The sequence below is a fragment of the Chinchilla lanigera genome, unplaced genomic scaffold, assembly GCF_000276665.1.
Source record: "Chinchilla lanigera isolate Chin_1 unplaced genomic scaffold, ChiLan1.0 scaffold00018, whole genome shotgun sequence".
NCBI classification, from domain to species: domain Eukaryota; kingdom Metazoa; phylum Chordata; class Mammalia; order Rodentia; family Chinchillidae; genus Chinchilla; species Chinchilla lanigera.
In genome coordinates this window covers 17,129,653-17,154,209 of record NW_004955419.1, presented here as the reverse complement: position 1 = coordinate 17,154,209, position 24,557 = coordinate 17,129,653, and the positions used below count along the sequence as shown (strand labels likewise).

Sequence of the window (24,557 nt, the reverse complement as noted above, 5' to 3'; positions counted from 1 at the left end):
GGTGCTTGGGGATGTCTGCTCTTCAAGAATTAACTCTAGAGTTTAGCTGTCCATGATGTCAAGCATCTTCTAAGTAGTTTAGAATTCCCTTGTTTTCATTTTGTAAAATTGGAATTTTAAGTGCCAGCCTCCAGCACCTTTCCTGGTGTCCGAGACTCCTGAGACAAAGAAAACTGGGACCCTGAGCGCAAAGCACGGACAGGCTTGGGAGCCCGTTATGCCTGTTAAGTTTCCTGTCTCCCCTACTCCTCAGGACCTCACTGCCCTATCAGTAATATTCTCTCAGGCACTTTGCGTACTGCAACTGTTTTTCTGGACCAAAAATATAGAAGCAAACTTAGGTATGAGAAATTAGCTTTCCCTTTTTTTTATCCAGTAACATCATACACTTGCTAAGTTTTTTTAAAACAACAAAAATGCATTGTGTCATAGTCCTGCGGGCTAAAGGATGGGTTCCTTGGGATGGCTGTGAATGGGAATTCATTCCATACTTCTTTTGTGGATTTTTAAGGATTATGTATTTATCTGGTGTCCAGAGCTTTTAACTGACACATGATAATTGTATATATTTATAGGGTACAGTGTGTTAATTCAGTGCATGTATGCAAGGTGGATGATCAAACCAACACTTATAGCTTCTTAAACATTTAAATTTCTTTGTCTTGGGAACCTTTTAATTCCTGTAGCTTGCATATGTATGTGTGTGTGTGCGTGTGCGTGTGCGGTTTGAACCCAAGGCCTCACACTTTTCTAGTTCTTCATGGAATATATAATAAATTGTTGTAAACTATACTGACCCTACTGTACTGTAGAATATTAAAGTGTCTTGGGAAAACAACTGATTCAAATAAACTTTTGGTCATTGCTTGTCAAAGTTAAACATTGATTTCTGGGATGAGAGGGAGAATCAACTCTGGGCTAAATTCCCTATTTTCATTGTTGTTGACATCTCAGTAGCCATTTTTACATTTCCAATCTCAATGGAAGGAGTGAACTTAGATGTATATGCATAATGATGTGCTCAAGCAGTTAAGACTTGACATATATGTGCTCACTCAATAGGTCAAGCCTGCATCTTACTTGTCTGCCTCCTGTCAGGCTCCAGTGCCAGCCCCTGGGTATTCCTCATGCAGTGACCCTACTCCCTGACTGGTTGACAGTCATGATCTGCCTGGCTACTGCTGCCCTACTGTGTTTTACATATTGCTCATTCATGAGTCATACAGCCTAATCACAGTGCTATATAATACCAAAGCTGGATACTTTTCACTGTGCAAATAAGAAAAATAAATCTGAAGATGGAGCGTGCTCTGGATAGGAATTCAGATCAGCTGCCTTCTGCCCTCCTCCTGACATCTCCCATCAAACTGACTAATGACAGTGGGGCATGTGGTACTTGTAGTTTCCTGTGGACCTCAGCCTTGCTTCTCCTTTCATAATCACAGCAAGTTAAAGGAAATGAGCTTAGATATGTCTGAGTCAGTGATGGAATTTTCCACCCTCATAGGATACAGTCTTATTTTCTGCGTTCTTGGGCTGATTCTAAAATGGAGTCATGTTAGTTGTTCCCCCTCTTAGCTGTGTCAGATGTGCTCATTTCCTCTTCTTTCAGCTTCTCACAGCCCTTGCAGTTGCTTTCAGTTTGCCAAAGGCGGAGGTAGCAGAAGAAGAGAGCGCACAGATCCAAGGCAATGAGTTGGAACTCAGCTAGGTGTTATCTGTTCCTCAGATCCATCTCTTTGGCCACAAGGACTTCTCTTCTTGAAACTTTTACCTTGGCCTTTAGTGAGGATCTTCCCAGAGGTTTCACATCTACTCCACAAATGAGTGTTCTCAGGTTCTGCGACTACCAACCCCACTAAACTCCCTACTCTTACAAGGAGCTCCCCTGCTTGTGAAAGAACCAGGGAGGAGCTGGACAGGGGAACCCAAACACAGAGGCTCCAAACCAATCTCAAGGCACCCATTCATTTGTGTCCCTTTGAAGAAACTAATCATATTGGTTCTCATTCACTAATACAGTGAACACGTTCCTCAGCTGTCTCACTGGCTTACTGGAAGGAGTAGTGAAAGTGTTGTATGTGCTTCACTCTTCTGATATCAGTATGTAATGTCTAGACATCAATAACTAAATACGTCACTTAATAAAAATGTTTTTCCAGACTCCAGTGAGCCTATCCGTGGGTGACACTTTCATTGAGCTGTCTTGTATCCTCTGTCCCCTTCTCCAGGTCCTTCCTCCAGGAAATTTTGGAGTGCTTTTCCTCTAACAGTTTTCCTTGTGTCCATGGGGTTCTTTCAAAATCTGTCTCAGAGGCTCCCCGGAATGCCCCCTCCCCTCAACAGTGCTCCTGCTCATTTTTATCTAAGATGAACGGAGGCACCAGACCCTTTTGCCCCTCCTCACTGCATGGATTGCAGCCCCTGACAGTGTGGGGAAGTGGAAGGAACTTGTGGCTGGACTGAAGCGTGTCCTGGGTGATTAGGAACACAGGCATACTAGGAGGCAGAGGCTTTAGGTATAAACTGCTTGGGAGCTGCACAAAAATTGTGCCTATCAGAAACAAAATACAGTTTAGGCTGGAGGTGTAGCTCAGTGACACGGTGTGCACTTAATATGTACGAGGCCCCAAGATCTGTCCCTAACACCGAAAATGAAAGGTAACAAAACAACAAAAATGGGGTTTACGTGTTAACATTTTCATGCCAATAATTTGTGTCTTGTCACATAGAGATCTAAAACTAGAAATATTTTGTTCCTTTTATGTAATGATTGCAGGTTAATGTGTCATTTTGATCACACATTTTATTATTCAGAGGGTAATTCCTATAAACTGATATTCATTATTACTTCTATTATAAATATATCCCGTGAGTGTGCTAATAGTGATATGATATTTTAACACAAAATTGTGCTTTTTATCATAACTGTAATTATTTTAAGGATAGGCTTTTGGAGTCCATGCAGAATTTTAAATACCACTCCTATCCTCCGATGATACTTGGTGTTGAAAAATCAGGAAATAACTGAGATAAATATTTCTTTTGATATTACAGTCTTTGTGTGTGAGTCTGTGACAAATATTGGTTGGCCAATTTGTGTCACTTGAGGAAACTCAATATTTTTATGCAGAACAAATGAAACCTTCAAAATGGATATGGTGAAAACCAAACTGTGGATTTTGCTTCATAATCTTTTTAGTTAAGTGTTAACCATGAACAGATTGTATCTTATGATGCCAGCAGATGGAACGGTATCATTGCTGTTTTTTTAAATGAGTTCGTATATTAATTACTGTGCATACCTTTTCATTGGTGTCATATTACACACTGCACTTGTGACTACATTTAGACAATCAAGTCAAACTCCTCAATTAGTAACATTTGTTTCATGGGTGTGTATATCAGGTATCTTCTGTGTGAAGGAGTCTAAGGTAAGTGCTGGCAGGAAGAGGGAATTATGGGGGCAGAGGCAAAAATGTAAACTGCAAGGATCCTGAAAATCTGTGAAGCAGTGATTATACTCCAAATAATTATAGTACTAGGGTGGAAATTAAGTGCTCTCAAAGAAGTTTAGAGGTGTTCAGAAATTCTTAAAAGGAAAAAGATGACTTAAAATGGGAAGATCAAAGAAAGCTTATGGGAAAGGGGCAGTTAGTTTTGGCACTGGTGAACGAGTTATGTTTGGATGTGCAGAAAGTCAAAAGATGGGCATTTCAGAAGAGGATCGCATTTAGATATGGGATAGTGTTGTTCAGTTGTGGTGAAGGGAAGAGGAATGACAGAACAGGTGTCTGGAAAGATAGTTTGGATCTCCTTTACCCAGGTTAGCAACCTGGTAGATATTCAGAAAGAGGTAGGGAACTCTGACAGTGATAAAGCAGATGTACAGTGCAAGAACTTGGCCAGGGGAGAAAACTGAAAACGAGCAGGCATGGGAAGATGCTGAGCAGGGTCCTAGGAATAGTGAGAAGGCTGTTGTGGCCAGAGAGTGTGACGAACAAGGGGCCTGGGAGACAAAGCTCGAAAGGAAGGTTGCAGACAAATTCTGAAGGGAAATATATGCCCAGCTAAGGAGTTTGGTGCTTGCGCTATGCAGACAAGAAGCAGCGGGTAACCTGAGTCCGGTAACTGTGGGCAGGCTGGAACCCAGGCTAGCAGGACTCAGAACACCTTCCACAGATGACCAGCTTGGAAACATTTCCAGCTTTGTGGACCACGTACGATCTCTGTTACATAGTCTTCATATTTTTTCCTTTTTCTTTTCCCTTCTTGGCCTTCTGCTTTTCCTTTCTCTTCTTCCTTTTTTTAAAACAATCTTTTAAAGATGTGAAGTTCCCATTCTCCCTCCTTTGGCCATGCACAATGAGGCCTCCTCCTGCTTTTGGCTTTCTGGCTATATTTGCAGTCCCCAAGACTACAGTAGAACGAAAGAAGGGTCAAGTGAAACTTGAAATAAGAGTTTTGTGTTGAGCAGAAGCCAGGGCCAGTGCGGGGGTGGTAGAGATGGTGATGAAGATATAGGTAAGACTGTCTGAAGCAGAATTAGTTCCTCTCAGTGCTTGTTTGGGTGTGCGAAGTTGGGCAGAAGAAGCAAAATCAGGTGTGATCCTGAAGCTTTGGGCTTGGGATCCCAGGTAACAGTGTGGGTGTTGTCCAACACCAAGGCTCTGGAAGGATTTTGAGAGAAGTGCAATCACTTTTGATATTGGCAAATCTGATGTGTCAGGTGGCTCTGTGGGTCGCAGTTTATTCCAATCCCAAATGCATACACCGCAAAGAGCCTGTGAGAGAACAGACTTGTCCATGTAAACTGTCCCAAGAATCTATAGGACAGGAAAGAGCCGGTCCTTAGGAACACTAGACCAGCAGCAGAACTGGGGATGAAGTGGAGAGAATGAGACTGGAGGACTCAGTCTCGCTAGGAGGAAGCTGTTCTTGCAAGCTAGAGAAGAAAGGAGGTTCTCATATTGGGTAGTGACAGTAGAACAGAAAGACACCAGGGGAGGAAGGTATTATGGGACAGAATCACGAGTCTTGGCCTTATGCAGATAAAAGAAAGAAGCTGTAACAGCATCCTTAGGTTCCAGTGTCATAGGAAGCTGCTGCTCTGTCTTTTTTTTTTCTTTTTAAAATACCAGAAACTGAACCCAGGACCTTCACACTGAGCTGCATCCAAGCCCCGCTTACCCTTTTAAGACAGGCTGAGTTGTCCAGGTATATTATAACTTGCAATCCTCCTGCCTCAGCTCCCAAATGCTGGGTTTACAATTGTACACCACCACGTCTGGCTTTCAGTCTTGTTCTTTTCCTAATTCTTATTTTAGAAACCTAAGTGAGGGGAATTCCCCCAGGGCATGTAATATAAAGGCTTTCATACTTTTTCACTTTTTCCAAATATCTAGTTGCATAGTACCGTAGGGGACATTCATGCCTCATCTGCAAAATCCTTGACATAGTCTCCATTAATAGTACAAGGAAACGTAGAAAAATAGGCACATTTGATGAAAGAATTGGGAAAAAAGTTTCAGATTTTGAAACCGAGACACAAGTACACACTTTTAAATTATCTCTAAGCCTAGGAAGCCCTCAATCAAGGTAAATTTGCATGTTGCCAACTTTCCTGTAATTCTTTCCATCTACATCCGGAGTCTGGTCTGGCTTATTTCATCCGGTTTTCCTTAAAAGTACGAGTGCCATTGGGATATTAGTGACTGTGTCATCTGCCTTCTCAGTGCATTATGCTGCTGTAAAATACATATATAACACTCTTTGTCCACAACGTGCACCTCACTCTAACACTCAGAATACTTGTTGGTTAGAATAGAAAGGGCACAAAGCCTTTTTTGTCTGTTTGGCAATTAACCAATCACTGGCTTTTTTTGTTGTAACATGCACTTCCTTTCTCTTGTTTTCATTCAAGCTGTGTACGCCATGGAAATTAATGTGGAGAAAGACAAACAAACAGGAGAGACCAAGATTCTCTCTGCATCTACCCTTGGCCCAGAGGGGGTCCATCAGAGAGGAGTCAAAGTCTATGATGATGGTACCAAAGTAGTGTATGAGGTGCACTCAGGAGGCACCATAGTAGAAAACGGAGTGCACAAGTTAAGTGCAAAGGATGTTGAAGAGCTTATTCAGAAGGCTGGACAATCAAGCTTACGAGGAGGGCACACGTCAGAAAGAACTGTGGTTGCAGATGGGAGCCTTGGCCACCCTAAGGAGCACATGCTCTGCAAAGAAGCCAAGTTAGAAATGGTCCATAAGTCTAGGAAAGATCATGCTTCTGGGAACCCAGGGCAACAGACCCAAGCCCCCAGCACAGAAGAGCCAGAGGCAAACTTGGATCAACCAGTCACCATGATTTTTATGGGCTACCAAAATATCGAGGATGAAGAGGAGACTAAAAAGGTGCTAGGCTATGATGAAACCATCAAGGCCGAATTGGTCCTCATTGATGAAGACGACGAGAAGTCGTTAAGAGAGAAGACAGTGACGGATGTGTCCACCATTGATGGGAATGCGGCTGAGCTTGTGTCTGGGAGGCCAGTCTCGGACACCACAGAACCCTCATCCCCAGAAGGGAAGGAAGAGAGCCTGGCCACCGAGCCAGCCCCAGGTACCCAAAAGAAAAAGCGCTGTCAATGCTGTGTTGTCATGTGACCACTTCTTTCCTCCCTTTCCTTCTGGGCAGCCTCTCTGTTCTCCAGCACTTCTATAGACCTCACTCTACCACTAACTGCAATACTGTGAACTGGGAGCAAACACCTGCCTTGCCTTGCAGTTGGATTGCTTTGATCTCTCTTATTTTTTTTTTTTTCCTTTTCCTGACCTGAGAAACGCCGTGCATGTGTGTGCTTCGTTTTCTTTCCAAGAACTTGCTTTTCCTGTAAACTTTTCTTGTGTCTTCGAGAGTGAATCAGTACCTTACTGCTCGATTGGAATGGACTCTTCGTATCAACCAGTTCTTTAGTAGCCTTAATTTACTTGACTGGAATTGAACCATTGGCACCGGGGGTTTCATTTTGTAGTGTGCTCTGGTAATGCAGACACACACACACACACACACACACACACACACACACTGCCATGTCCCTGACTTCTCACTTGCCTCCCTTGCTGTGGATCTGTGTTTTTATATCTTGCGTGGCAAAATGCTGTGGGCTCTAGCGAACCGGTTGCCAGTGTAGCCAAAAGTGGACCTTACTTAATCTGTCCATTCTAGGCTGATGCTTTTTGCTGCCTTACAGAAGCTTCCAGATTACAGTATTGTGCATCTATGGCTTTCCTTCCAAAATGAAGTTGTTGTGAAAGAAGGGAACTCAATGCTCTGTCACAGCTGAAGTGTAGGGACCCAGTGCATCACCTGCTCATCGGCAGTTATCTCTTTCTATGGCTTAATTGATGAACTCTTTATACAAGAAGCACCATTTTAGATTTTCTAAGGACACAAGACAACTATTGTTGTAAGCACCAGTAGAGATCTCCAAGCTTAGAGAGCCCATCCTTGAGCCCTGCTTCTATTCTCTCAAAAAAAATGTAAATTTTTATATTGCTTTCTTTTTCACGGATATTTTCTGATCATGTTAATCTATTTTCGATGAGGTGATCATTTTGAGAAGTATCTCTGCAGTGACCATATTTCTAAAACAGTCTCTCTGACCTACAGTGGTTGCTAGGGTGCTCCCACTGTGTCCAGGATGGTGCTGTATGTATTAACTGTCCATCTCATGTGCCCCGTGGATTACAGTCTTATGTTTGTACTCCTTTATTTCTGTCCCCATGAGAAAGCGTGTTTTAGTTCTCTGCCCTTCAGAAAGACTTGAAAATGTAAATGTTGAAAGATGAACAATTTGTCTTCTCAATGTCAAGTACTTAAGGTAGATTGAGTGGAATATGAGCAAGCTTCTAAGAGGTTTTTTTTCTTAAACAGCGGGAGATTGTGGAACATCAAGAAATATTTTTTATCAGGAACACAATGAACAATCCTTGAAATAAATTCTTAGCACTGCCCCAAAGTGAGTAACTACATGTACAGTATAACCAAAGTAAAGAAATGTAGAAAAGGAATAGTATAAGAATGAAATAAAAGTATAATATGTTAACTGATTTTAATAAGAGATGGCTTCATATTATTGGCCCAATGCCTGAGAGCATTGTTGCAGATCATTCACAAAATTATCTATGTGTCCTTAGAATATAGTTTCAAAATCATAATATTACACACTACCGCATTTTAACTTATGCAGAAAGTCACTTGTAAACTAATTAGGATTTATTGATGATTGCATTACAGAACCAACTAAACTTGTCCTATGCAGTTTGTTCAGTGATAAATCTATTATTATTTTTAATTTCTTGGCTTGAAATTATATTTATTCCAGCTAGAGAGGAAAAATGGCATTTTTATTGCTCAAAGTTATTTTTTTCTGAAACAATTGCATTTTTAAGGAGCACAAAAGGGATCGTTTTGTCTCTGATAGGTAATCAAAAGAAAACAAAACAAAAGGTTAGAGCAGGGAAAAATAAAGACACGAAGTTCTGCTTCCCAGAAGGACTTCCTCCAAGCTTCAACTTGGATAACGGAGGGAATTATCTCTAATTCTCAGGTTCTCCAAAGTAGCAGCGATGGGATACACTGCTCTATTATCTAAAAACATGGTTTCAATGCCTGCAAATCTCACAATTCTCGGCTTCATTTTCTTCAAAATGATCATTGGAGAATCATTTAAATGGGACATAAAATGACATGGAGACAAACTTATTTACATAGAAGGAGGAACTAACTTCAGTGTTTTGGACAATCTGTTTCTATTTTAAGAATTTATTTAGGAAAGAAACAATCTAAACTTTACCATAGTTTATCTTTTTTACTCACTGAGGGATTTAAACTATTCAGTATGAGTTTTTAAAAGCACAGTTAGTGAGTGGCATGGCACAGCTTGGAATCCTTGGGCTTGCCGTTTTGATAAACAGAATCATCTTTTGGGGAGGGCTGTTCCCTGGAATGATCTACCCTCCATAAGAAAGCAAATTACCCAGGAAGAAAGTGATCTGCACCTCTCACTACCCCTAAGACCTGACGGACCAATGATAATTCTCCCTCACTCATCACTTACTATTCTAGGGAATAGTGACTAGCAAATAATATGAAATAGGACTCACCTTATACTTTTGTTATTAAAGCTTATCACCTAATGGTTTTGAAGTAAATTATTTGACTGTGGCATCTATATTTGCATATTTTTCTGTTCTTTTCTGTCTTAATGGAGGATACAGGCTCAGTACTTTCATGGGATGGGACCTGTAATCCCACTCACAGTTGCCAGTCTTCCCTTTAGACTGAAAATGTAAATGCAGTGGTGATCATGACCGTTCTGCCTTTCCTGAAACTGTTGACATTTTCTCTCTAAAAATTATATCATCTGTGGTGCCACACCCTTTGAGAGTGCAGGGTATTTGGTTACATAACCAAACTAATTGAAAAATCAGTCAAGGAGCTACAAAACCATTTTTTTTGAGCTAATATTTAGCTGGACTTTCTTTTAAAATGTTGTAATCAGTTCTCTTTTAAATAGAGAGCCAGGTATAGTGGTGCACGCCTTAATCCCAGCCCACAATTTGGGAGGCTGAGGCAATAGGATTGCCTAGAATTCAAGGCCAGCCTGGACTACATAGTGAGTTCAAGGAGAACTTGAAATACATAGTGAGACCCCTGTCTCAAAAAACCAAAAAATAAATAAAGAAAAGAAAAAAAGGGGAAGGGGATATTTCAAAAAATTTTATAAACACATTTTCAATGGCATTTAATTGCAAATCCTTTAATACTTTAAATGATAAAGTTTATCTATATATATATGTACTGAAAATCTTGGTAACTTACCTATCCTTGACTTTTTTATTCTATTTATTTTTCTTTTAGTCTTCAATGAGGCCAGGCTTACTGTATTTTTTTCCTTATACTATTTTTACCCATAAAAATATTATTTCCTTTATATAACCAAAAATGATGGCCTCTGAAAGTGATTTCCAAGTGTCCAGTAATGCCACCCACCACTGGAGATAGGAAAAGGGATGGGGAAATTCCTCTGGGCAAACTTAAAGTATGGTTTCCTTAAGACTCTGGTGCAACGTAAAAATTATTCATAGTTTCAGGAAACTCAAATTCTATATGACTACTTTCTGAAATGCTAAGGTGCATGTATTTGCTTCAGATTTATACTTTTTCCAGTTTACTTTGTGGTGATAAATGCGTTTTTTCCTACATGCAAGTAGAATATTTTGTTTTGGTCAGGGTCAAGTTTTTATAAAAAAAGGAAAACTGATACCTATAAATAGACTTTCCTTGAGATACAGTCTCATCTCTGAGACAAAACATTGGAGCCAAATGGGAGAGCAGTTTATTTGCCTTCACTTTCTATAGAATTTCACTGCAAGGGACCACAGAATACTCTTGGAAATTACCATTTACTGTACTTAATGCCATTGAGCCAATGAGTATCCCAAAGGAGGGAATTTTGATGCTGAAAGCATCAAAAATTGAACTGCTATCCCAGCTCTTCCTTTTTAAAAAGTGTAGACCCTGTCCATTTAAGACTAGACAAACACAGGCAGAACGTTCACTGAGGATTTTTTTTGTTGTTCTTACTTAACATCTAGCAGTTCAGTCATCTGTGTTCATCACTGGGCTCGCTGGAGAGTTTAACTCGCTGGAGGGCCCTTCCCTTGTAGACATATTGCCTTCTCCTGCCATGTTAGTTTACAACATGAGCCATTCCAAGATGAGCAATCTCATGTATTCTTGCAACATGTACATTTGTAATTGAAACCACAAATTCTCAGCATATTTAAGACAGAGGTTTCAGGAACTATAAATATGCAATCCTTTAGAAGCTCCTCATTTTTTAAGGAAGGTCTACTGAGTTCCGTTGATTGAGGCTAGAACCAGAAATGATATCATTTGCCCTGTTCGGTTAGTGAAACACAACAGGAAATTGGAGCTACCAGTGTATAGCATAAAACAGCTCCAAAGAACGAGGAAGGTGAGATCTTTAATTCCTGCTACCAGTTTGCCTTCTTTGTGTAGCCTTCTTCTGACTTATCAGGAAACCCTTCTTGCATGTTTTAGGGAAAAAGGAAAGTTGCTAATTAGGAGCACAGTGCAGTTATGTGCAGTTATCTCTGCAGCTTCAGCAAATTTCTTAATACAATTTCCATTGCTACAAAAAGGAAATATTGCTTGAATGTGGAAAAATATACTATAAGGGTTACATCCTGAAAATTTCAAATGGAAATTTCTGTGGGGGTCCTTAGACCAGCTCCCCTAACTTAATTTTTGTATGATTAAAGTAGGCCTCTGCTTCCCCTTTCCACTCCTGCCTAACATCAGAAGGTCAGAGCTGTTGCACAGAAAGGTTGCTGTCAGTGTCAAAATATCATATGTAAGTTTGGGGACCACAGACTTTCTGCATCCAAGATCTGGACAGCCTTAACTTTTGTAAAGAATAATAATAATAATTTTCCAGTGCATTGTCTTTTACTAAGCAGGAAAGCAAAATGTTTCCTGAAATCAATGACTTTTTTATATTTTGTGACTATTTTCTAAGTTTCTACAGGTTGAGGTGTAAATGGTCATCTTCTTCCCATATTGCCTCATAGTGGTCACCTGGGGCTATTTTTTGTTTTCGCAAGTCATTGCATTTTTATGAAAAAAAAAAAAAAAATTTCATAAATCCTACGGTTCTCCCTAGACTTCCGGCAGTCCTTCTGATGTGAAAGAACAGAATTACAGAAAAAAAAAAAAAAAAAATGAAGTACAGGGTGGCTTTCTTTTTTATTTTCCTATGGTTAATGTACTGTATAGCATATATGTTTACAGAATGTATCTGCCTTGTGATGTCAACAAAATGAATGACAAAAAGAGTTCTGATGTGCCATTTGATAGTTTGCCTTAGTATCGCTGTTTATGTTCTTTCCTGTCCTGTTTTTAAAAATGCAGGTTGTATTCCAAAGCTGTATTAACACAACATTCTCCCCCAACTCCAACACAGCCTTCAGCAGAGCTGTGAATTTCATCCCTGGAGCCTCAGGCAGAACCAGGTGCAACCCAGAGGGGCTAAAGCGGGCACAGCATAGGTCTTACCTCTGCCCTTTTACAAACCAAACGTGTCCCTCTGTCCCTATCTGAGCCTAGAGAATCACATTCTGACATTCCTAGGGCAGACCACGTGGAGTGCATGACCTCTTGCAGTCATTTCCTTGTAATCCTTCCCACTGTGAGAAAAGTGAACTTGTGAACCCCTGCTCTGGGTCTGGGAGCATAGTTTTAAGCACAGTTGGCTTAGGTTATAAAAGCAAGAGTGATGGACTCAAATGAAGCCATCCCTGAGGGTTATGTCTATTCATTGTAGTCTAGATGAGTAGCACGAGATGGTTGGAAGTAAGGAGTGGCTATAGAAATGGAATATTGTACATTTGTGTATTTTTTTAAAGAATAATATTTTTATAATGAAATCTGTATGTGTTATGGAGCTTGAGTTTAAAAACACCCTTGATTGACTGAGTTATTCTCCATTTAATTAAGGTTACTTTCTGGTGAGTTCTGTAGCACTAACTCAGATCTTAGAGGCATGAGCAAAGGTCTTGCAACCTGACCTTGCACTGCCATTGGGTGAAATCCAATGTTTCCAAGCAGACCTAGGCTGTAAAGTTGAGTTTTCTATCCCTGCCATTAGATACATGGTGTCATATGGCTTGATCGTTCTTGGGGCTGCAGATTTAATAATGTGTGATGATCTTTTGGAAGGAGATAGGTCTTTTATATGTAAGACAAGCCTAGCAATTGTCAAAGTCCAACTTTTTCACATATTTAAGGACTGATTGCTATATTAATGGTTCAGGAACCCTCAACTATGGTACATTGGAGTCATAGATGTGAACTGATGATTCAGGAGCATTAGCCATCCACAGCCCATATGTAAATGTATAAACCAGTAATATAAAGCTTACCAGGCTTTAATTGGTCTTATACATATCACTGGGGCTACATCATACTTTCAGACTTAAGTAGAGACAGGAAAGAATTGTCTTTATCCATCAACACATGATATTCTTGAGTTCTTAAATCTTTCCCCAATTTTCTGATAAATTTCTAAATTTCCTTCCTGATCACACTGAGTTTCATGAAGGTTTAATGATATCTTTTTCTATATGCAGTGGGTCAAACTTCAAAGTCTTTCCACCATTCCTCTTAGGCTATCTTCCCAAGCAACATTTTTTCCTACCCTAAGAGACCAAGACCCTTTCCCCAGCAAGGCAAGATCATAAACACTCCACTTCAAGAAAAATAATGAACGTGGTTCCTACGCAAATAATTGCAATTCTTCCATCACCAGAATCCCTCTAGCAAGCCCATCTCAAGCTCCTCTGTGAACATTGTTATCATGGAGATAATTGCAAAAATGATAGAACTACAGTAAGTCCTCAACTTACAATCAAGTTATGTTTGTAAGGTGGATTTATTCATAAGTTCAGTAAAGTTGTCCTACATACCTCTAAAGCAAATATATACAATATAAAGCATAAAAAATACAAGGTCCATTCATATCTGTGAAAGTTCACAACTCGAACGTTTGTATGCCGAGGACTTACTGTATACAATTGCTTGAAGATGCTAAGAGAAAACTGATGTATTCTTATTGCTAAGGAAACCTCCTGGCTTCCTGATTAGGCAGACAGGGAGATATTCAGTTGCTTGACTTTGTAATTACAACTCTTTAATACACCCAGAGGTCACCAGGCACAGCCTGGTCTCAATTATTCAGTGTATAGCTCCAATTTTTAGTTCTGTGATATCCTGTTCTGGCAAGTGGGATGAGTCCTGTCCTTTACAGGATTCTGGGATGTTCTTTCCTTCTCTCAAGCTCCTGAATTAGGGGTTGAAATCTTACAGGAGTTCCAGAAAATGTTGTGTCTGATGCAGCTTTTCAGTGAATGTAGGTTGTTGATGGAATGTTCAGCTTTAGTAGCTCACTCGGGGTGAGTGATATCTCTGTAAATATACCCATCTGTGGTTAGTTGGTGGGGGAGGGGGGTGGGAGCCTGTTGTGCTTACTCTGAATTAGACTTGCTGGGCTAGCTGCTGTACTTTGTAACCTGAAGTGTACTTTGACTGTTCTGTTTCCTTCAGATGAAAAACAAACAAAAACCAACTTCAGAAAAAACACTGCCAGCGACAACTGATGCTGTACTTGTAGCTTTTCTCTGTTCTTCTGTACAGTATTAATAGACAATAAACTGCCTTTTCACTGCATCTACCTCTGTGTGTCTGTGCCCTAATTCTTTCCCCTTCTCATTTGTTACCAAAGGACCTGGGGCTTGGCTGGGAGGGATACACCTTCAACAACCCAAGACCAATCCATTGGCTTCCAAACTTAGAGCATCCCTCAGAATTACCTGCTGGTGACTGTAACAGTGGAAGCTCAGTCTCACCTCTGGATTCAGATTCCTGGGTGGAGCCCAGGATTCTGCATGTTTAAGCATGTTTTGGGTAATTCTGATACATGTGGCACCTGGCCCATGGGCTTGGGTGACCCCTTATTGGGAATCCTTGTAGCTTGCCTGTTCTACACTAAACTAATCTCCCAGTATTTTCTCTCTCCACATCCCTTCTGCACATCTCTCTCCACATCTGTCATACTGTCCTTTTTCTTTGCAAGTCCCAGCAGCAGACAAGGTGGTGATCCTGTGAGTCTAACTTGGGCTGCCCTTTAGTTTAAGTCATGGGATCTGTCTACTGCAGTCTTCTAGCTGGGTGCACCCAGAGACACAAGGAGACTTTACTTCTCTTGTTCACCACTGTATCCTCTTTGCATGGAACAGGATCAACAATTGTTTTTTAATTGGTCAGATAGTACATATTTTTGGCTTTGTGGACCAAGTGATACCTGTCAAAACTACTTAGGTCTGTGGAAAAGCAGGCCTACAGAACACATGTGGCTAACGTCTAATAAACTTTATTCAGAAAGTAGATGGTAGATCTGATTTGGCCTGTGAGCTTGTAGTCTGCCAACACCTGGCCTACAACAGGGCCTGGCACCTAGTACATACTTAGTCAAAAGTTTAACAGTTATGGCATGAAAGAATGAACAAAGAACAGAACCAATACCACCTGCAAAACTGTCACAGAAAATTGTGTCCTTGGAGGACAGAGAGTAAATGAAGTCAGTTGGGGATTATCATTGCTGGGGTTTCATGGTAGATTGTTTTTATGTCTTTGTACATGGAAGGAACTTTAAGGATGAAGACATGAGTGGTCCCTTGTAAAGAGTTCAAACTACCAGGTTGAATTTAACAAGAGTTTCATCCATTATAAACTGGAAGAAGCGCAAGGACATCATGCCCTTGTTAGAAGCGCTGGGGATATCATAACTGGGTTGTCCCTGGCTGCCTAGGCACTTGGCCAAAGAGTTTGTGGAATTACATTTTGTCTGATCCTGTCTACACTGTAGGTGGGCCTGGACTTTCTTGATGTGAGTCTCATGAATTGAAATACCATTTGATGTGTGGACCTCTGAGCCAGAACTATGTTAGCACATTATATAACCCACAGTTCTAGGGTATGCCAACAGGGACAAATCTAGGAACATATGAAAAGCTAGACACTTCTGTCTCCACTGTTGTTGTGTAATTAAAAAAAAATTATATTCATGTAAAGCACTGGGTAAGATGGAAGTGGATGGCAAATATTAGTTTACTTGTGATAAGAAAGTGTCTGTGATCCTCCCAAAGTTCTCACCTTTCCCAAACATAAAAATTATAAGCCTTTCACGTGTTGTTCAGAACTAATATGAAAATGAAAGCACTTTGCCCTCTTTCAGGTTTCTGACTGCTTTTGTAGACTCTTGAACCATATGAAATTGCTGTTTTGTAAGTCAATAAGCTTGAATATTGATAGTTCTTATAATTCAACCTAATATTATTGTGGGGATCATTTCTCACCATGGGGAGCAAAAGCCTTATCTGATGAACTCTAATTATAGTGGGAGGAATTTAGATGAGAAAATTAAAACTTTGCAAGAGAACATAGTTCAGTTCTACCAAGGGAGACCGAGGTATCTTCTTGCAGATGGTAGGGACGTTCTTTAATCCACTGATGCTGGGAGGTTGACATTGCTGTTATTCTGCTTTTTCACATGAGAACACTGAGATAAGGAGATAGTAAATACCTTGTCCAATATAGCAAGGCTGAAAATTGTTGTGGGCATCCAGGGGGACAAGTTTTATACTCAGATGTCTACTCTCTAGCACACAGAAGCTTCTATGTTGTGAACATGGTGTGGGATGCCCCTGGAATTGTATACGGTGAGATTTGCAAAATGGAACTATTATGCAAGGAAAAACAGAATGGCACCAGTTCTTGTTCCACACCTTTACCTGCTCAAGCAAATTCTTGGTAGAACACCACCTTTCAGGTGCTGGGAGATATATCTGAAGCATTTCCTTGCCAAAAGAGAAACAGAGAAGGATGTCACCTGTTCTCTTACCTGTTCATTAAAGAGTCCTGTTGTTCTGCTTGGCAGGTTTTCCCTTCCCTGGTCATATAAAGGGTTCACAGAATTGCCCAGGCTCTGTGAAGTCTTGGAGTGACATGGACTGACAGTGGTGGGGCTAGTTGTTGATGATGATGTTCTTACTGCTATTATTTTATCCATAGCATAACAGCTAAGAGGAAAATGTGCTAGTGTTGTACATGTGCCTTCTGGTCTAGGCTGTGCTGTCCTTCTTCAGCCACTGATAAATCGCATTGGCTCCCCAACAGTTTTCCCTAAGTCCTAGTTTTTCCTGCTTTTTTCAAATAGTGTTAAATCTTCTGTGCTGTGGTTAACACAGAAGAGCAAAGATTTGCTATTTAGAAATCAATGTTATAGGGGCTGGAGATTTAGCTCAGTGGCACAGCGCCTGCCTGGCAAGCACGAGGTCATGAGTTTGATTCCTGGTCCCGGGGGGGGGGGGGGAAGAAAAGAAAAAAAAATCAAGGTTATAAACTGTCTAAGAGATCATCTAGGGAAGAAGTCACAAAATGGTGACTTCAGCATAGGCTGAATCTGCCTATCGTTTTGTTAATTTACCTGCAAGTATTTAAGAGTCATTTTAAATTCATTGCCAATAATAAAGAGAATTCTTATTTTATTTTTAAAATTTTTTTATTTCAAAGATAAAAGAACAAAAACGTATTAACAAACACACACACATTTACAAAATAACACAAAAACAATACAGGCAATACAGAATTTCAGACAAGGTGGTAGGAAATTACTAATGGTTATTGTATTACATATTGATATCTTCAGATTGGTTACTCAGGTAAACAAATATAGACATGTAAGGTTGATCAAGCAATTAAACATTAACTGTTCCTTTCAATAAAGCAATAGAAGTCAGTAGTACAACTATGTTAGCTATCCTGTGTATACATATATACATAATCTCCCCCTTCTTTCTTTTCTCTTTTCCTTCATCCCAGTTGAGAATTCTTATTTTAAAAGCATGGGTTTCCAACTTCTCTTTATAATTTAAAGTCTCTAGCAACAGTAGGCTTATTTTCCTACCTGGCCATTCCTGGAGCTATTGGTGGCTTGCCCTTTTAGAGTACCTGTACTCTCTTTTCCATCCTTGCTCTGTTAGCTCACTCCTGGATGGCTTCCTGTGTTTATGTCACCTGATCACCTGTCTGGCCCTTGTTGATGTTTGAGTGTATGACCCTTAATTTACCAACATCACTCATTTTACGGCTGGGTTGGATAACTCTTAGATGAGATTTATTCAAAGCAACATGATAGCAGAACCACTACTGGTAGTAAAGTCCCTAGAACTTTTGAAGAATGAAGCCCTGCATTGTGTTTGGATTCAAAACCACTACAGGCAGTTTTAGTTTTAAACAGGCTATCAGTGGAAAGGTAATAGTAAAACCACATGTCTTTGCCACAGAACTCACATGAATTGTTATAATGATTTATTAGCATAAGGGTGGTGAGCTCACATACAACCCAAGTAAAAAAATTATTTCCTATAACAATTTACAGCCTGTAGGTTACCCCTCCCTATATTTCTGAGGTTAAATGAACAATATAAAGTTTTAAGGAACTTTGTGATATCATGTGTTCATGAGTTTCATTCCTGGGAAAATAAACAAAAGTTTTATTGTCAATAGCAATAAGAAGCAAAAGCCATCTCTTTAAATTTAAATGTGAACTTTTTCTCCCCTCTTACTTGGTACTCTTTCACTTGTCCCTGAGGGCTTATGCTCACAAACTAGTAATATTCTCTAATGTTCACTTCCATATCTTAAAACTATAATCAGCAACTAAGTTTGGCTATTCTTGGATCTGGCAATTCAAAGAATTCAAACAAGAATTTTTCCTTCTAAACTTCATCATCAAAAAACAATGTGATCCAATGTTTGTTTGCTTGTTTTAATTTTAACCAAATGCTAGTCAAATTTAAGGGATACTTATATTTTCCAACAATTTTTCAAGTCATCAAATATTGAAAATATGAAGCAAAGACCTAATCTATCTGTCTTAGTTACTTTTCTGTCATGGCTGAGGCAAAATACCTAAACACAAAATTAAAAGAGGAAAGATTTAGTTAGTTCACAGTTTGTAGAGGTTTCGGTCCATAATCAGCTGGCTCCAAATCAGGGTGGTGTGGAGGACAGACATGGCAGAGGAGAAACAGTTCATGGCAGGCAGAAGATAGCAAAGCAAGCAAGGGGTGACCACAGCTCTTTTATCCCTATATCTTATCCAGGCTACTTAGGGAGGGTAGCATCCACACTCTTAATCCTACTGCCCTTGAACCTAGCATTGCACCTGGAATCAATCACAATGTCACACGTTCATGATCCAGCTACCTCTGAAAAAGTCCTACCTATGATCGTGTGAGGCTTTGGGAAACATCTGGACACAAACCATAACATTATCAGAGTCCTTGGGTCAGCCAGAAGACATCCTGAAGGTGAAATAAATTCTGTAATCAGTGTGAATTATCCATTCCATCAGAGTCTGCTGGTTCAAATCTCACTTCATAAAGAGCTTGTTACAGAACAGCATGAGAATAGGCTTTGTGTTCTCTAAAAGGCTCAGAGACCTAGCATCCCTTAATTTAGTTTTTCAAACACTTTGGACTTTGGGTTATCATTTTAATGTTTTTTGTCCTGTGTATATACCAACCTGCATACCATTATTTAATATTTTAACTCATTTTTGTGACTTAAAGTTACTTAAAAGGCAACTTTAGAACACTACCTTAAAGCTGGGCATGGTGGCATGCGCCTGTCCACCTGAGGCAGGAGGATTGCTACAAGGTTGAGGCTATCCCGGGGTACATAGTGAGTTCAAGGCCAGCCAGTGCTACATAGCAGGACTCTGTCACAAAACAGCAAACAAACAGAAACACTACCTTAAATAGCTATCACATGCTATATAAGGCTCAAATTAAATTAAACTCAGAATAAATGTAAATCAGCATTATGAATTTCCAGCTGCATACACCTGACTATTATTATGTATAGTTACCCCAAACCAGCTGTGTCCTATTGAAAGGAGGAAATAGGTTAGAGAACAGTCAAAAATAGCCTTTATCTTTTTACTAAAACCAGAAGAAAAAGAGTCAAAATGGTAATAGCTTCCTTGGTATGTGAATCTGTATTATGGCATGCCACCGCATAGCCCCTACACTTTGGGAAACAATGCCTTGCCTGTTTGTATGCTGTTTAAAAACCTCAGTGCCTCATTTAGAAGAGTAGAAAGAGGGATGTGAAGTGACTTGCTCAAAGTGACAGGAAGGACAGAGGTAAAGCCGGGATTGGCATAAGTCAGGGCGACTTTAGATTGTGCAATACCAGGTGCCTGTCCCACTGGCCCTTTCATAAGGAATGAGTCAGATGCATTAGCAGCAAACATCAACTCTTCAGTGAGATCCTGATCATTTAAACAAACAAAAGTAACATCTGTTCAGCTAGAGAGCCGAGTTTTGTCTGCGTAGCAGTTTTCATCCACAGAATCTAATCTGACTGGGCTCCTGTTGTGTTACTTGAGCAAAGTGAGTGGCCAGATGTGAGTTTTTGGAAGAGGGGTGGTAATGCAGGGTACAAGCACACATGCTCACTGATGGGCCCCATGCTGGCTCCACCACAAGGCAAGCTAGTGCAGCAAGGGTGCCTGCTTAGAAGACTTTTTGGTTGATTCTTGGAGAGTCAGGGATTTACTCAGTGCAAACTGTTAACTGGCTCACATTAAGAGCAGAATGGGAAAAGAATCATTCAAGGACAGTTTCCTTCTCTTCCTTTCCCTTCCCTCTCCTTTGCTCTTCTATTTTCTAATGAATAAGCCAGTTTTTCCCCTGAGATACATTCCCACCGGTCTTAGTCTGTTTTCTGTTGCTATAACAATATACTTGAGATTTGGTAGTTGATAAAGGAAAGAAGTTTGTTGAGCTCACACTCCGCCAGCTGGGAAGTGCCAGGGTATAGCACTGGCATGGGTGAGGGTGTCACAACATGGCAGATGACAAAGGACAAGCAAACCTGTGCAGAAAGACAAAACAGGAGGGACAACGTCAAACGATAACAACCCTCTCTCTTGGGAACTAACACAGTCCCAAGAACTGTCCCCAAGAACTGTCCCAAGAACTGTCCCAAGAACTGTCCTCAAGAACTCTCTCCTTTGGGAAAGCTATCTTAGTGACCTAATCAGTTCTTAAAGGCCTTATCACCTAACCTGCTACAAGGGCAAGTAAATTTCAACAAGGATGTCAGGAGGGAGGAACCGTATTCCAACCATAGCATCACCTGCAGGTTGAGTTAAACTTTGTAAAAAATTCATTCATTTCCCTGGAAGTACTTTGCTGTCATTGTCTGGTTCTCCTTCCTTGCTTGATGCACATTAGAATCTGGGACATTTTCTTAAAAAGAGAATTATACAAGTGCCCCACTGCAGAGATTCTGATTTAATTGGTGTGGGGGCAAGCCTGGGGCATTTATTAACTGGCTCCTGGTGATTCTCTTGGGCACCTAGTGTCAGAAGCAGTAGCATGGAAGGAAGAGCCTGGGGCAGAAGGAGCAGGTCCTGGGTAGAATCTTCATCTTGACTTTGAGACCCATGGGAAATGTGGGTTTTGAATTAGGAAGGAAGTAAATTCTCAAGTCTGTCACTAACAGGCAGGTGATCTTAGATAGCTAATTTCAATTCCCCAAGCCTCAGTTTCCTCCTCTGTAAAATGAAAAGATTATCCACATTGTAGTGCTTCTATTAAGAATATTGTAGTCTTTTCTTTCTGCTTTCCTTTTCTCCTTTCTTTCCTATTACCAAAGAAGAGTGTTGGTAGCCATTTATTGGAAAAATACTGCAGAAAAAAAAAAAAAAAAAAAAACATGGAGAAACCAGGTCGAGAGAAAAATAAGATGAAACTAGAGGACTCTATTTTGCGGACATTACTAAATGTTTATATCTCCCTTTTTTAACAATTCAGTTTGTAAAATGTACAACATAATATTACTTTATCAACCAAACCAATTCATCCTAAGATCTTGGGTCTGTTCTGAGAGAAACAAAAACATGAGATTATAAAATCAGCATTTTGAATAGGAAGGGACCCATGGACTGAGCTCTGACCCAGTTATGCTGCTCATTGTGTGAATCAGAGGACTCTGTTGGCCCCAACTTTCTGATCTATAAAATAAGTAGCTTCACTAGGTGATAATGAGGGTGATTCTCTGGGTGACTCTCTGTCCTGGATTTTATTCTGTCATTTAAGGAGGGAGGAAAGAGACAGACCCCAAGAAAGACAGACTTTGAGATGGGGTATTTTTCCTAAAAGGTACTTATGCTGGCCTTAAAAGCCAACATATCAACCACTTGGCCTAGCCCTGAGTCCCTGGATAATCCCCCTCCACCTCCTCACTCCAGGCTCTTGAAAGCTAGGGGGCATTTCCTGAGTAGGAAATTCCTGCCTGATCAAGACTTGATCTGTGGTTCACCAGGGTTGAGAACTAGAGTCTGGATTCTCATTTACAAATGCAAACAGGAACCGGGCGTGGTGGCACATGCCTGTAATTCCAGCACTCGGGAGGCTGAGGTAGCAGGATTGTTGTGAGTTCAAGACCAGCCTGGGCTACCAAGTGAGCTCAAGGCCAGCCTGAACTGCAGAGTGAGACCCTGTCTCAAAGAGACAAAAAATAAAGCAAACAGGGTGGCCTTGCCTGAGATCTTAGCCTTCCACTGTCTCCTCACACTGAGGCTCTTGGAAAATTGATAGACTCATCCACCACCAGTCTTCTTGGGGGTGAATACAGCAACACACCCAGCTGCTCCCTGATTCTAGATAGCTTCGCCAAAGGAACCCTGGGTATTTGAGCAACAGCCTGACAGTGTTTCCCTCCACAAACAGCAGATGCCTCTGAAAAAAGACAGGCTTCGTGTCATGATCTCCCTTGCAGCCCTGCCCCATGGCTGCATGTCCAATGTCCTGCAACTGAAATCAGCAAACCCGTTCTCTCTGTGAGAGCTTAGGGAGCTTTTATGCTCTGTAATACACCACAACAGATGTCTGAATACCAAGAGTGTCTACACTGATGCAAAGCATTTTGAGAACACTAGATAGAGAGCTGGTCATGAAATAGGTGATGGTGGGTGGGCTGAAGTTCAGTCAGCTGAGGATAGTTTATTTTCAAGTCTTTTCATGTACAAGGAGAAAACTTGCCTCACTGAATGTAAGAAGGAGCTATGGGAGCATTCAGATCATTTCCTTAGGCTCCAGCTAGGCAGTAGAATCCTTTACTGGAGCTGTAGAAATGTCCATCAGATCCTCTCCAGTGCACCCCCCACCACAACAAGAGCAGCAGCTGCTGCCTGGTTCTCTTCTACTTAGCATGATGATCCAACTTTTCTCTCTGGATTCCAAAATCTGCTAAAATTTAACTTTCCCCTCCCCTTTCCCTCTCCACCAAACCTCACTTCCCTCTGAAACCTAACAAAAATTCTTCTCTCTGCTCTTTGGAAACCATAGTTTAAAGTCAATGGGAAATTTATATTACACTCAAGCATTACAGCTGTGTTAACCTTACTGTTACGTTAAGTTGCAAGAGCCAGTTTTAACTATAAAGAATGTAGACATGCACTTCCAGGAACCAACAACTGGCTCATGTTCTCAGGAAGCAGGCATATTCTTATGTCCTGCAGTTAAGTCTAGGATGGTAGGACATGAAACATGGTGGACATTTCATGGTTTTGTAGCTGGGAGTTTTGACCAGATGAAGAGGTAGTGCAGCAGAGCAGCATTGCCCGGGCATGACAGATTGACCGGTGGCCACTTAAACAGATCTCTTCAACCAAGGTGATAATACATCCCAGACTGCATAGTTTCAGCCTACTTCTCACTTGTGTTCCAGCTGAGTGTAAAGCATGTGGCTGTGTCACCTCCAACATGCCAGTGGGTACCTCTCTGCATTGCCATCCACTCCACACCCAAGACCAGACTTTCCTTTCATCCCTACTTCAGCAGTTCCAGATGATGTAGAAACAGTGCTGGGGGCATAGCAAGAACACTATCCACATAGATTGTTTTGAAGATGGAGTGTTGTGTGACAGTAAGCCACACCACATCAAGCCATTTGCTTTGTTTCTTTGCCATTTATGATGAGCTTCGTGTTCTTACGAATACTCAATTTTTAAAAAGGATCAGTTAAATTCTAACAAGAAGCAGAAGAACTACCAACCTTGGTAGAGACCCAACAGAGGGCATTGCCTCCCGGCCTGTGTCATTAGTGTGGTGCGCAGTTACTGATGGAGGGGATTCACTGTTGGATGAGTTAAGTGGTTATAATCGCTACTGACAGTGCACAAGAGGAAGAGGGATGGTTTAAAGTCCTTGGCAAATGCACGGTCAAGTAACAACCACCAAGAAATGCCCAGCATGCTCTGCAGGAGCTGTCCAAGGTCTCAACCCATGTTGCACAGTGACTCAGAGTTATAGCTTTCAAGTCCAGCTGCTGTTCCTTTGTACCTCAGTGTCTCTGTGTGTAGAGTAGGAAGGCAGGCTAAATTTCTTATAAAGAATTTTGATGTCTGTCTGGCAAATACTGGCAGAATTAAAGCGCCAGGTATTAGGATAGTAACAGTGCTATGAGAGGCAAGAAGCAAACCCTAATAGTGGTGTGAGTGGGGTCAGCAGCGGCCTCATCTCCCTCAACCCCTTCAGGTTCCTTGTGCCCTACAAAATCAGATGACTGGAGAGAGCCCAAGGATCCCATCTCAGGCCCTTAGATCAGCCAGCCCCTTCTACCAGGAATGCTCTTCCATGCCTATTTCTTCTCATAATTGAAGGCCACACTCATTCTTCAAGAGCAAATGTAAATCCAGCTCCCTCAGAATGTGTGCCTTGTGAACTCCAGAAATTCTGAACCTAAATCAAGGGACCAGGCTATGAATCCCAGCTCTGCAACTTTACATAAGTCATAGGACTCTGAGCTTCATATGTAAAATGGGATGATACTTCCA

At 40.9% G+C, this 24,557-nt stretch overlaps 1 protein-coding gene across 1 annotated transcript in view; it reads left to right on the top strand.

The window, feature by feature from the left end:
* Positions 1-24,557, top strand: part of LOC102017879 (A-kinase anchor protein 2) — a gene marked incomplete at its 5' end in the record, with an annotated part of 466,044 nt that overhangs the window by 252,100 nt on the left and 189,387 nt on the right. The window contains 1 exon segment of the mRNA XM_005382747.2: positions 5,924-6,619. Coding sequence (XP_005382804.2) covers positions 5,924-6,619 — 696 coding nt within the window.